At 45.1% G+C, this 14,076-nt stretch overlaps 1 protein-coding gene across 2 annotated transcripts in view; it reads right to left on the bottom strand.

Moving 5' to 3' along the window:
* VPS53 (VPS53 subunit of GARP complex) overlaps nucleotides 1–14,076 on the bottom strand; it is a 229,844-nt gene that overhangs the window by 180,902 nt on the left and 34,866 nt on the right. For both annotated transcript variants that reach the window (XM_033921549.1, XM_033921548.1), the window contains exon 2: nucleotides 5,040–5,120. Coding sequence is in view for 1 of the 2 variants with exons in the window: in XM_033921548.1 (XP_033777439.1) it covers nucleotides 5,040–5,120 (81 nt within the window). In the remaining variant the exon portion in view is untranslated. The remainder of the gene's footprint in view (nucleotides 1–5,039; nucleotides 5,121–14,076) is intronic.

Below are 14,076 nucleotides of genomic sequence, written 5' to 3'. Positions count from 1 at the left end.
CGAACGGAAGTATTCTCCGACGTCAGCGCTGACGTCGGAGGGCAGGCTTTGCTTAAGCCCTCCCTCCGACGTCAGCGCTGACATCGGGGAACGCTTGCGATCGGCTATATGTTAGCTTCAGGGCAGGCAGGAACAGAAGACGAGCCTCGCGGCTCGAGATGTATTGAACTCCGCGGGTCCCCCGTCCAGCTCTCTCCTGTCCACGTGGGGCGGACCGCCCCTCTCCCTAGACTGGTGGTACTGCCCTGATGGCGGCCCTGACCGTACGGCACACCAGGCAACATCTCGCGGCACACTAGGAACAGCGGTTGAAAAACACTGCTGTAGAGTACCCAGTTTAGAAAACCATTAAACATTAAAGAAACAGTCCTCAAAATAAAGTACTGTAGTTTAAATAGAAAGAAAAGATAGGAGGTTTACACTTATTTTGGGGAGGGGGGGGTTCTTTGTGTTTTTTTGTTTTTTAAATTTATTTATCATATTTTCCAAAAACATATCAAGTATTTTTGTTCTGGTCCCTCTCTACCACCACATCCAACATTTCTCCCTCTCTTCCCCATGCATCTGTACCTTATGCCTCTCCCACCACCATGCCTAATATTTCTTTCTCCCTCCCTATGCCCAACAATTCACCTGCTTTCTTCATTTCCCCATGTGCACCATCTCTCTTTCCCTCTCACTCAGACACCCATGTCCAACAATTCTCCCTTTCTATTTCCTTCCCACCTCAACATCTCTTTCCCTCACTTCTTCCATTCTTCCATCATTTGTCCCAAGTTCATTCTTCCCTCCCTTATTCCATTCTGTGTCCCATGTTCATGCTCCCTTGCTCCTTTCTTCCATCCTTTGTCCAAAGTTTGTGCTCCTCCCTTCCTTCTGTATCCCAACATGACCCTGCTTCTCCCTTCCTATGCCAACGCAGTCCCTCTTTTTCCCTTCTTGTCCCAACATGACCCTCCTCCTCCCCTTCCATGTTTCAACGTGCCCCTTGTCGTCCCCTCCATTCCATGTCCCAAATTCGTGCCTCCTCTGGCCAGCTCCTTCCTCCCAGCCATACTTCTCTTGACAAAGCCACGAGTGGTGGCTTCTGCACACAGTCCACTGGTCTTCGCAAAGCCACGATTGGCTGCTCCCTCACAGTCCACTGACCCAGAAGCCTTCCCTCTGACGTCTACATCAGAGGGAAGGCTTCCGAGTTAGTGGACCACTTTGCGAAGACCAGTGGACCACGTGCAGAAGCCACTGCTCACGGCTTTGCAAAGAGAATTGCAGCTCGGAAGGAAGGATCCAGCCAAAGGAGGTAAATGCGCGCAGGAGGCATGAATTTGGGACGTGGAATGACAAAGAGGGGCATGTTGGGACACAGAAGGGAGGAGGAAGGTCAAGTTGGGACACGGAAGGGAGGAGGAAGGTCACGTTGAGACAGGAAGGGAGGAAGAAGGAGCGCATTGGCACAAGAAGGGAGAAGCAGTACCCCGGTTCGTAAGTATGAGTTCAACGTAAGTTGTGCATTCTTAAGCTGGGAACTGCCTGTATATGCCAAAAAGATCATTAAGATCAGAAACAGCAATGCAATTGTTGGTGGATTCAGTATATCATATGTCAACAAGTCCAGTATCTTTCTCAATAGGAGGGGCCAGATTGTGGAGTTTATTGTCAGGTCAAGTACATTTATGGAAAAAAAAAACAATTTAGGCGAGTGCCCAAAACTCATTTGTTTGTAAAGGAGTTTTGTTGCTAAGCTTGATCAATTATGCTTTTGAAAAATGTTGAGCACTTTAAACAACTGCTCATCTATTTGGGAAGGATGATTTGCTGAGCTCAGTATAAAAGAATAAAGAGTATTATGTGTTAATGTGTGTAGTTGTAGTCTTTCCTGTAAATGAACTGTGTGTGTGCAGTTGTAACCCATCTACATGTTAAGTGGGAAAGAAATTTTTAAAATAAATAAACAAATTGAAATTGCTCAAATGGAATTTTTACATATTGTAAACTCGCTTAAGGCATCTCCTCAAAAACATGTTTAGTCAGTCTAATTGTAAGTAATTTGAATTTGTTCTGATTTGGTTGATGCTCTTCAATAAACATTACAGTGGAAAAAACTGAAGTAAATAACATTTTAAAAATCCAATAAAGGCAATAAATAGAAATAAAACAAAGAAAACAAGATTATACCTTTTTATTGGACTAACTGAATACATTTTTGATTTGCCTTTGAAAACTAATTAAAAAATGTATTTAGGAAAGCTCAGAGCCTAGTGATTTTTTGGATCCAAGCTGGCTGCAGGGACAGCTAGCTGAGCGTTCTCGATTAGATTCTCGATTGAATCTTTGGCTCATTTTCTTCCTTTGAGATTAAACTCACTCTGATAAATGCCGAAAAGAAGGGGCTGAAGTGCAGCTGCAGCTTCGCTGCACCCCAACCCTGTAAGATTCAGAAGTATAGATGATCTACTCCGCCGGATGCAGGAAGTGGCGGCGGCGGCAGCTTCCCCGCTGGAGGCACTCGTTGGCGAGCAGGAGGCGGTCTCCCCGGGGCTGGAGATCTCGTTGAGCCCAGACACTAGAGCACCTCCCTCTCTTCCTCAGAGCGCTAGCTACCCTCGGGTGGAGGAGCCATCGGAAGGCGGTGAGCTCCCGTCCCGTGAGGCTTTGGAAATCAGACAAAGGAGACTGGATTTGGACTCTTGTATGAAGAGTCCGGTGCTGGCTGAGGGATTTAACAGCACGAGGGAGCATAGCCTTCAGGAGAACAACCTACAGGAGGAGAGGTCAGTTGATTTAAATCTTCTTCAGCTTGGAAAAGCTAATGTATTAGAGAAACCCTGAGAAATAACTCTTGAAGCGATATGGGACCTTGTGGCGGATCTGGCAAAATCTATTAAACCTCAAATTTGCCAAGTTGAACAAAAATTAAACACCCATGAAACATATATTAAAACCTTACAAACTGATATGCAGGACCTCAAAGATTCAAATGTGGCCACCAAACAATTAACAGAAACATTAATAAGAGACAATATAAATATGAGAAGGAAATTGGAAGCTTTGGATAACCTTTCTCATAATAATAATCTCAGATTAATCAACTTTCCCAGAGTGGCAACAATACCTCCGAGAGATATGATAAAAAGGTATATGATGGAAATACTGGGAATATCAGAAGAATTGCTTCCACCACTTACTCAGGTTTACTATTTGCCCATACTAAGGGATGAAGGACAACATCAAAAACCACAGACACCACATGAGGTTCAACAGAACTTAAATGTTTCATTGATGTTGGAACAGTCAGATAAGGAAACAGCGATACCTGCAACTTTACTACTTACAGTTGCCTTGATACCAGATAAAAAACTGGTTGCTGAGACTTTACTTTAAAAATAAGCTAAAGGAATTCTTGGGTTGTAGAATACAAATGTTTCCGGACCTGGCACGAGATACCCAGAAGCGACGTCGTGAATTTTTGATCTTAAAGCCGGGAGTTATTGCTCTTGGAGCTTCCTTCTTCTTACGACACCCATGTAAATGTGTGACACAGTATCAAAAGCAAAAATATGTTTTCTTTGATCCTATTCAATTGACTACATTTTTGTCGGCTGCACACCTAAAGGCTCGGATAACAACATGAGTGCTCAATAATTTGGTCACTTCCCTCAGTTGATTGTATCCCTGTTTCTTTATATTTATATGATATTTCAGTATGCTCGCTGTTTTACTTCTTGGATCCATGATATGAGGACTTGAGTTGGAGTTAGTTTATTTTGTTATGATTGTGGTTAATATTAATTGGGAAAATGGTATGTTTCTTTAATTACCTCCACCTTTCTGTACAAGTGGATACTTGGTATGTTTATGGAAAAATGATAAATAAATAAATTTTTTTTTAAAAATGTATTTAGTCCAATAAAATAAAATAATATTTTATTTTATTTGTTTCATTTCTATGTATTACCTTTAAAAGTGGGCTAATATAGCTACCACACCACTTTATCCAAAAATCCAATCAAAATACCTTTCAAGAATTACATTCCCTTTATCAAGTCAAAACAAAACAAGGGAATGCAATGTCAAATAGATAGTCAACAATTATGTTAAACTAGTTCAATAAACGGTACGGTCTTGTAAACTCTTCTGTTGAGCTTTATTACCACTCAAACACAGGCGAACATTAGGATCACAAGGCCAGACTAAAAGCTTGCCCCTTCAAAAATCACAGTGCAATACTACACGACTCAATCTTTCCTAGCATTGACTTCTTATGCTCACATGCATTAAGTCACATATTTCCTGCCTATATCTTCATGTGATGATCTACCGCAATATTAAGAACACTGGTGACCTCTTGTGGATGATGAGCGCCGAGGCACTAAGCTTCAGCGTTACCACCTGAACATGAACCAGAGCATCAGATTTATCTTGCAAGAATATCAACAGAACCAGATAATGTGCACCTCTATGCAAGGCTACTGCCAGATATGCTGGGGACCATGGCAAAAATTTTGGAGGAGATCCCAAAGTTCATCAGCAGGTTATACGTTGTTCAGCTTAAGGTAGGCCTGGGGCGCTCTGTGACGGGGGGTGCCCAGGTAGTTGACCTGATTGCAACCCCAGTTGCTCAATACCAACCTTGCCTATATATGCGCTGAAAGAAAAAATTCTAAAACCAGGAGAATTTAAGCAGTTTGGGTTGTCTGTGGAAAAGAGAAATATTGCTCTTTTAATTGATACTTGCATTAAATGTCTTGTCTAAAGACAAAAGTATTGTTTTGACTAGAGAATGACATTGGGATAAATGTGTCCCTGTCCCCATAGCAACTCAATTTCCCCATCCCTGTCAGCTCTGCCTTAACCACACAAGCCTCAAACACTTATGATTTTAAAGTATTTGATGCTTGTGCAGATAAGGACAGAGCTTGTAGGAATAGGGCAGGGACTATATATATATATATCTAAATGCACGTACACAGGTGCAAAAACAAACACAGAGGGGCTGGGTGATATGAAAGCAGTAGTAAACAGGGAGATTTCACACTTACCTGCTCTGTTGGAAACAACGTGTTGATATACTCCACAGCATTGAAATCCGCCCTGTCCAGGGGATCCTGACTTGGAAACACCTAAGAAGTTACAAGAGCAAAATCATCTTTATCAGCTAGACATTTACTTGTGTAGTACCGGCAGCTATTTTCCTATGCAGCCGTAAGGGGCAGAAGTGGATGGGCTTTTTGCTCCTGCCCCCATCGCACCCACTAGACCACCAGGGTTAAGAAGTGGGATCTATCTAGACCAGCGGTCTCAAACACGCGGCCCGCGGGCCACATGTGGCTCTCCAAGTTTTATTTGCAGCCCGCGGTCTGGACTGGATCATTCCCTTCCTTTTGGAGCAGCAGCGGGTCTGGCCGGTTCATTCTGTTCAAAGCCGCGGGTTGGCGGCTCCTTGCGCTATTCACTCCTGCATTGGAAGCCTCTCTGACATCACAACATCAGAGAGGCTTCAGACACAGGCGCAGATCTCGCAAGGAGCCGCCACCCGCGACTTTAATGGAATGAGCCGGCCAGACACGCTGCTGCTCCAGTGGCGTACCAAGGGGGGGGGGGGGGCGGTCCGCACAGCTGGTCACCCTCCACTGTTCTTCCTAGAGTGCGGCTTGTCTAGAGCAGGGGTGCCCAACTGCTTCCCTTCCCTTCTCACCACTGCCATCGGGGAACAGGCCGGCATCATGCTCTTTGATCTCCCTGCTTCTCTCGCCGCCCGACCTCAATTCTGACGTCGAGAGGACGTTCTGGCTAGCCAATCGCTGCCTGGCTGCCCGGAACGTCCTTTCCGAAGTTAGAATTGACGTCGGGCGGCGAGAGTTGGTCGGCCCCGTGGAGATCTCGGCCTGTTCCCGATGGCAGCAGCAGCAGCAGCAGCGGCATGGGGGAGGGCAGGAAGGAAGAAAGAAAGAAGGGGGGGCAGGGAGCCAGAAGGAAAAAAGAAAGAAGGGAGGGGGACAGGGAGCCAGAAGGAAAAAAGAAAGAAGGGGGGGGGGGACAAGGAGCCAGAAACAAAGCAAAAAAATGGGATAAGGAATCAGAGAAAGACAGACATAGAAAAAGAAAGAAAAAGTTGGGGGAGGGAATGAGGTCTGGAGGAGAGGAAGCATACAGGAGGCTGAAAGAAGAGAAGAAATATTGGATGCACAGTCAGAAGACTAAAGTGCAACCAGAGACTGATGAAATTACCAAACAAAGGTAGGAAAATGATTTTATTTTCAATTTAGTAATAGAAATGTGCCAGTTTTGAGAAAGAAAAGATATTAAACTTTAAATGTGAGAGCTGCAGAAAAAATAGAGTACTTGGAGGGCCGCAGAAAAAATAGTTAATGTCTTATTAAAGAAATGACAATTTTGCATAAGGTAAAACTGTTAAAGGAAAGTTTTATAAACTACTAGCTGATGCCCCGGCGTTGCACGGGTATTTAATTATAGCAATAACACTGTAAATGGATTCAAATAAAGATACTTTATAGTGGTGAATGAAATTATTTTTTTACAGCTTAATAAAAAGTACAATATTCAAATTATAATGTGAAATATTTGACAAAATGAATACAATACAACTAACGCAAAACGTGATTATAAACAACAATTTTAGTTTCACCTCCTGGAGCAAGAACATATAAATTCTTGGGTGAACCCACCCTTGAGCAAGCAACATAGAGTTGTGGGCCGCGAGACCCCCAGAACATATCACCCCAGGTAGTGAGGGATCTGCATACCAAGTTTCGTTCAAATCGGTCAAGCCGTTTTTGAATTACTGTGAGAATGGCAGCTTTTTACATATTTTCCATTGACATGAATGGGTGAAATCTGATTTTCTGTTTGTAGCTCCGCCCACGTGTGCAGGTGGGCCGCGAGACCCCCAGAACATATCACCCCAGGTAGTGAGGGATCTGCATACCAAGTTTCGTTCAAATCGGTCAAGCCGTTTTTGAATTACAGTGAGAATGGCAACTTTTTACATTTTTTCCATTGACATGAATGGGAGAAATCTGATTTTCTGTTTGTAGCTCCGCCCATGTGTGCAGGTGGGCCGCGAGACCCCCAGAACATATCACCCCAGATAGTGAGGGATCTGCATACCAAGTTTCGTTCAAATCGGTCAAGCCGTTTTTGAATTACAGTGAGAATGGCAGCTTTTTACATTTTTTCCATTGACATGAATGGGTGAAATCTGATTTTATGTTTGTAGCTCCGCCCACGTGTGCAGGTGGACCGCGAGACCCCCAGAACATATCACCCCAGGTAGTGAGGGATCTGCATAGCAAGTTTTGTTCAAATCGGTTAAGCCGTTTTTGAATTACTGTGAGAATGGCAGCTTTTTACATATTTTCCATTGGCATGAATGGGTGAAATCTGAATGGGTGAAATCATACATACCTCCGATTTTATATATATAGATAAAGAGTTTAACCTCATGCAAAATTGTCATTTCTTTAATAAGACATTAACTATTTTTTTCTGCAGCCCTCCAAGTACCTACAAATCCAAAATGTGGCCCCGCAAAGGGTTTGAGTTTGAGACCACTGATCTAGACCAAGGGGTCAGAGAGGAAAATTAGAAAAACAAAACAAAAGTTATGCACATCCTGGATGATATTTAGCTCTGGGACCCGCATATCTAGCCTGGTCAAGTTAGGCAAGTGAAAGAAGATATTATGAGGGAGATGATGGAGGATCGTGGAAGATAAAGGATTATATAAAACTATGTAAGGACTTATCTTTTTTTTAATTATATAAAAACTAGAAGGCATATAATGAAACAGTTTTCAGTGGCGGTCAAATTCCATTGCTTTAAACCCACAAAAGTTTATAGTTTATTAAAGCATAATATACCAACAGGCTTTTTACAGATCACAGTGCTTTACAAAAATAAAATATTTAAAAAAGAAACTCCATTAAAAATTAAAAGTATAACACACAACAAGAGTAATCACTCACTCAGTAAAAACATCTATATATACAAATATACCCTCAAAACAAGTTCCTGTCATCATTCCAGAAGTTCTATTCCAATAGAATTTGTGCCAATTGAAGCACGAATTCTATTCAAATTCTCCTGCTTTTGCTACAAACTAATCTGGGAAATGGCCCCCAACTACCTTCTACCTCACTTCGAATTCTACTCCTCCACTAGGTCTACCGGAAACCGCAATCTCTTTGCATACCCGAAAATCACAGGCTGCAGATATCGAACCTTCCTAGACAGAACATTCAAATTTCAAGCTGGTAAACAGCAAACTTGGCTAGGCTACCTCATTGATGTCGCTAGGCTGACCTACAGTGTCTTCCGGAAATAATTAAAGACCACCTTGTTTAAGAAATTCATGTCCTAGCCAGACTTTCTCCCCACAATCAAAGCTTCCACACCTCACCCGAATTCTTTATTCCTCAATACCCTTACTCTCTGTCTGCTATAATGTCCTCCTCACAATTGTACCCAGCTTCTCGCTGGGTACAATTGTGCTCGATCATTTTCAATGTAATATGAAAACAAGTTAATTCTTATTCTGTAACCTATGTATATTTTTCTTCTAACCAATTTGCACCTTGTAATCATTGACTGCTCAATGTCCTCATCTATTTATACATTGTAATTCGCCGACTGTACAGCTTTTCTTCATTATGAACCGCCTAGAAGTCGCAAGACTATGGCGGTATAGAAAAATAAAGTTATTATTATATTATTATTATTAAATGCTTTCTGAAAAAAATTAGTTTTTAATACTACTTTATGTTTTGTCAGGGAATTTTCAACTCTAATAATTAACAGCAATCTGTTTCACAATATAAGTACAAATCATCAAAAAGCACTTTCATGGGTTGATTCCCGAGATCTTGAGGGAGTTAAAATTACAACCCTAAGATTGTAAGTGGTCAGTGGCTCAACTGTTTGGGTGTGGAGCTATGGCACTGTTTGTGGACAACGTTGGTGTGGGGCTCAGGTAGTGTGGGATGGGTTAAATTGGGGCAAGTTAAAATCTTTGGGAGGAGGAAACACCTATATCAAAAATAAAGGTACTGTAGTGGCACTTTTAAATACAGCAGAGAGGGGGGCGTGGCCATGCAGTGAGCGGGGAAGCGCTGTTTTCCCGAGCTCCGTAGCTCCCTCTCAATCTAACATCTTTTGGCCTATATTCTGCCTCGACACTGGACCCGATTGAGGAGGAGAGGGGTTGGTGATCTGTATGGACAAGTTTGTCCGCAAAACCGGAGCCGCGATGACCTTGAAAAGTGGCAAAAAAGACGGGACCCGCGGTAAGGCTCAGGCGTCTGATGACAAAATGGCGGATTCAGCTGAGGAGCCTGACCCTGCAAGCGCGCTGTTGGTGGCGAAATTAACGGAGGCTGTGGTGAGCGCGCTGGGCATTAGAACCTTGCGACTTTATCCACGGAGGTTCACGAATTTAATGCCCGGATGACCGAGGTAGAGCAGAGGGTGAGATCCGCGGAGGACTCCTTGTCTGCTGTTCAGACGGAGCTTGCCACGTTACGCTGCAAAATGTCTGCCTGTGAGGACAAGCTCGATGACTTGGAGAATCGCTCCCGTAGGAATAACCTGCGCTTGGTGGGGATCCCTGAGGTGGTCCCGGACGCCTCTCTCGCAGAGGTCCTGGAGAAGTGGCTATCGGCCGAGTTGCTGGATACTGCCGCCTTGGGCCCCGTGTGGATCGAACGGGCCCATAGGCTGGGTAAGAAACCGGATGGTGATGTGCGACCGCGTATTGTCATCTTATGCCTACTTAACTTTGCTATTAAAGACCAGCTTATGAAATCCTATCGGAAGAAGACTCTCACCTTTCAGAATCAGAAAATCCTTCTTTTTCAGGATTATTCTGCCCAGGTGGCGTCACTTCGAAGGGGATTCTCTCCTGTGTGTAAGCAGCTTGTGGCCAAGGATGTGCGTTTCACCTTGCAGTTCCCGGCCCAGCTGCGTGTTCTCTACAATGGTCAGCCTCATGTATTTACTACGTGCGAAGCGGCTCAAGCTCAGCTGCACCAGTGGTTCCCGTCACAGGAGGGTCCGGCTTGACTTGCTCTTTTAAGTTCTGTTTCCTTCCTATTTGTTTGCTGTTTCCCTGGTCCCTCTGTGGGACTTTGAGTTAAGGGGCTGTGCGGGCTGGGTTGCCTGGTTGGTTCCTAGCTGATGGACCTTCTACTACCTGCAACATCATAGCTCCTGTTTTGGCAGCACTTTATTGCCGGACTCTGGTTTTGCTGTTATGCTATATTTCCGGCTCCTTTCTTGTTACTTGTTATAGGGTTCTTTTATTCTGGGTCGGGTGTTGTGATATGGGGGGGGGGGGAGCTACTGGCATGGGACTCCCTCAGTCACTTTTGTTTGATGGATGGTGGATTCTACTGGGAGGGGGGTTTGGGTGGGAGGTTGGTGGGGTGGGGAGTGGACGAGCGTTTGTTGTGGGTGAGTGTGCTTGTGTTGAGTGTCTGCCGGGGTGAGGGCTGGGCGCCCCAGCAGCAGTTTACGTTTGGTCTGCTAGATTGCATCTTCCTCTGCTGGGCACATGACACCTAAGAGGGGACTGCGTTGTGCCTCTTGGAACGTTTCTGGGATTAACTCACCTGTTAAACGGACTAAGATTCTTCGGTGCTTGGCCCGTTACAAGGCTGATATTGTGGGGTTGCAGGAAACTAAACTCTCTGCGCTCGAACATGATAAATTGAAGTGTTCTTGGGTTGGCCAATGTTACTCTGCCTCCTCGCCCAAAGCTAAGGCGGGGGTGGCTGTCCTCATCCATAAATCTGTTCTGTTTACTCAGACCAAAGTTATATCTGATCCTGAGGGGAGATTTGTCCTGGTTCAGGGCTTGTTTTACCAGCAGAGAGTTCTCTTGGCTTCTATTTATGCACCTAATGTGGCACAGCGTGCTTTTTTCAAGCGGCTGCTGGGTATTATTTTGCCTTTGCAATCTGAGTCTCTGGATCACTTGGTCCTATTGGGGGACTTCAACACTGTTATGGTCCCTGGTGAGGATTGCTCTGGAGGGTCTTCGCGCATCTCCCCTAGGTCGGATAATGACCTACCGGCTTTCGTGCAGGCTCTTGACCTAGTGGACGTGTGGCGTACCTTACATCCTGGGGACCGAGATTTTACTCACCTTTCAAGGGTACATCTCACTTCTTCACGGATTGACTATATATTTCTGTCTCGTTCCTCCTTCCACTGTGTCTCTGAGGCTGGGATTGGGGTCTTGGCGGTTTCTGACCATACACCCATCTGGTTGGACTTGGTGATGGGCGGTCCGGGCTCTAGTGGGAAGGGCAGATGGCGATTCCCGGTGGCTCTCTTATCATGATCCTGATTTTTCTCCCTTTTTAGTGCAACAGTGGCAGGACTTTGTTTCCTTTAACGCGGGCCATGCTACCGATGGTACGCTTTTTTGGAACACGGCGAAAGCGGTGCTTCGGGGGTCTATCATCGAATATTGTTCTCGGAAGCGTAAGATCTTAGCCGGTAGGGTCTTGGAGCTGGAGCGGAAGGTTAAGCTTTGTTATAGGCGGTTCCTTCGTTCTCCCACTCAGCGGTATAGGCATGACTTCTATACTGCTCAAACAGCTCTTTTGCATGACCGGGCCAGGCATTTTTTGTTCTCTTCTCACTACAAGTTCCATAGGTTTGGTAACCGGCCTGGCCGCTTGTTTGCCAACCTGACCAAGGGCTGGAGGGGCAACACTTTGATTTCTTCTTTGCGTTCAGTGACTGGCCAGATCGTCACCTCTCAGCCCCAGCTTGCGGCTCTCTTTGAACAATACTATCACAAGTTGTATACGGCGGAGGTGGTGCATAAGGATCAGTTGATTACGGACTTCCTGGACTCCTTGGGGCTGCCCAACTTGCCCGCTGAGGCTTCCGAGGTCTTGAACATGCCTATTTCTAGGGAGGAGGTCCAACGCGTTATTCGGGGGCTTCCGCTTGGTAAATCACCGGGACCAGATGGTTTTAGTGGAGAGTTTTTTCGGATCCTTTGTGGCTATGTTGCCGACCCGCTGTGTCGCTATTTCTGTCAGGCTATAGCACAGGGCTCTTTTCCAGCTGGGGCCAATCAGGCTCTCATTACGGTACTACCTAAACCTGGCAAGGATCACACTTTAGTTGAATCGTATCACCCTATTTCTCTCATTAATGTAGACTTGAAAATTCTAGCCAAATTGTTGGCTGATCGATTAACTCTGAATTACCCTTTGGAGCGGGATTTGTTGGGTTCTGTGGCGGGGTTGTATGTTCTTCATGCCCCCTCAGCGCGCCTGCCTTGGGATCTTAGGACGCACATTATCTGGGCTTATATGAGGTGGGGCTGGAAACTATTGTGTAGGAAGCTCTCCGTTAATTTTAGTGTGACTCCTTTTCTTCCCCTGGTGAGGAATTTGGATTTTCTGCCGGGGCGGGAGACTCGTACCTTTCGGGTCTGGCTTGCCCGGGGTATCAAACGGGTGGGGGATCTTTTACATGAGGAGGGGCGGCCTCTTACTCCACTGGAACTCATGTCTTTGTATCATCTTGATTCTGTTGATATGTTGGGATACTCCCAGGTTCACCACTATATTTCTAGTCTTCCTGCGTCGGCGATCCAAGCGGATATTTTGGGCCGCTTGGGCTTATGCTTGGCATTGTGGGATCCCGTGGCTCCTCGGTTGAGTTACTACACTTCTGCTCTTCTTTCTCTCTGCCCGGATGGTCCGGTGTGTCATCTGGCGCAGGTGTGGAGTCGTGATTTGCAACTGGACTTTGCGCCGGAGCTACTTTCCTCTAGCTTTGCCTGTGTAGCGACAGTTTCTTGGAGTGATCCACAGAGAACAGGAGTATAAGTTTCTACATCGCGCATTCATTTCCCCATTGCGAGCACATTGTGCAGGGTTTGCTGAGCGGGATGCTTGTCCCAAATGTAATGGTGTGGGAGCAACGTTGGGGCATATGTTTTGGGCTTGCCCCTGAATTCAATTGTTTTGGTCCCGAGTAAAGACTTTCTTGCGTTCTTTTTTGCCGTCTCTACCGGCATGCTCTCCACTACCTTCTCTTTTTTATGCGACTGAAGGCTTGGGAGCTCTGCCGGTGAGTCACTGTCTGTTAGTGCAGAAGGCCTTCTTAATGGCTAAGAGGGCGATTTTGGTGTGTTGGCGGGCACCTGCTATTCCCTACGTGGCACAATGGCAACGGTTCTTGTTTGAGATGGCCCTCTTGGAACGTAGAGCAGTGTCGGGCCGGCTGCCACGTAGCTGGGACCGCTTCCAGGAGATCTGGGAGGTGTATTGGATGGCCTTACCTCATCGGTCCCGCAGTCTTCTGCTTAACTCATGAGGTGGGGGAGACAGCCTCTTCTCTTCCTTCTTTACTTACTCAATTGCTTCTTTCCCTTTTTGTTTTTGTTTCTCCTCTTTTCCTTTTCTTCTATGTCTATTTTCTCCTTCTGTTTCTTTTCTACTTTTGGCTTCTTTTCCTTGTTTTCCTCTCTGGTGGGCTGGTTGTGTGCTCCCTCGCTCTTCGGTTCTGTACATTTTGTAGTTGCTATTTGTCTTCTCTTCCTTGTGTTTTTCTTGCCTGTTCTTTTGCTGCTCTCCACTCTGGGGTGGGGGGGGGGGGTTTGGTGGGCTTTTTTGGGAAAAAGTATGTATGAGCAGATGGATTTCCTTAGCCTGGGACATGTTTTTCCTATTTTGCTGATTCCTCTGTTCTTTTTGATTGTCCCTGTACTGTGGCTTTTATACTCTGTCTTTGATTGATTTGATTATCTGCATTTTGTGTACTGTTTTTACATTTTGCTCAATAAAGAGATTAAAAAAAAAAAAAAAAAAATACAGCAGAGAAGGATCCTTCACTGTGTATCAGCTTGTACCACTGTGTAACCCAACCTCCCCCGTATCATACTCCATGAATTATGTAACGAAAAAATAAAATAATGCCCACCAAAGTAGTACAAGTATTAATAGTATTCTAGAAACATATGTAATTACTTTCATACTTTGCTCCCAGTCCAGCATCTTCCTATTGGCTACTGGTATTCAGTAAACTTTGTGG

This window comes from Geotrypetes seraphini, chromosome 15, assembly GCF_902459505.1.
Source record: "Geotrypetes seraphini chromosome 15, aGeoSer1.1, whole genome shotgun sequence".
NCBI lineage: Eukaryota > Metazoa > Chordata > Amphibia > Gymnophiona > Dermophiidae > Geotrypetes > Geotrypetes seraphini.
The sequence above is the reverse complement of the archived record's forward strand: the minus strand, read 5'-3'. Positions and strand labels throughout refer to the sequence as shown.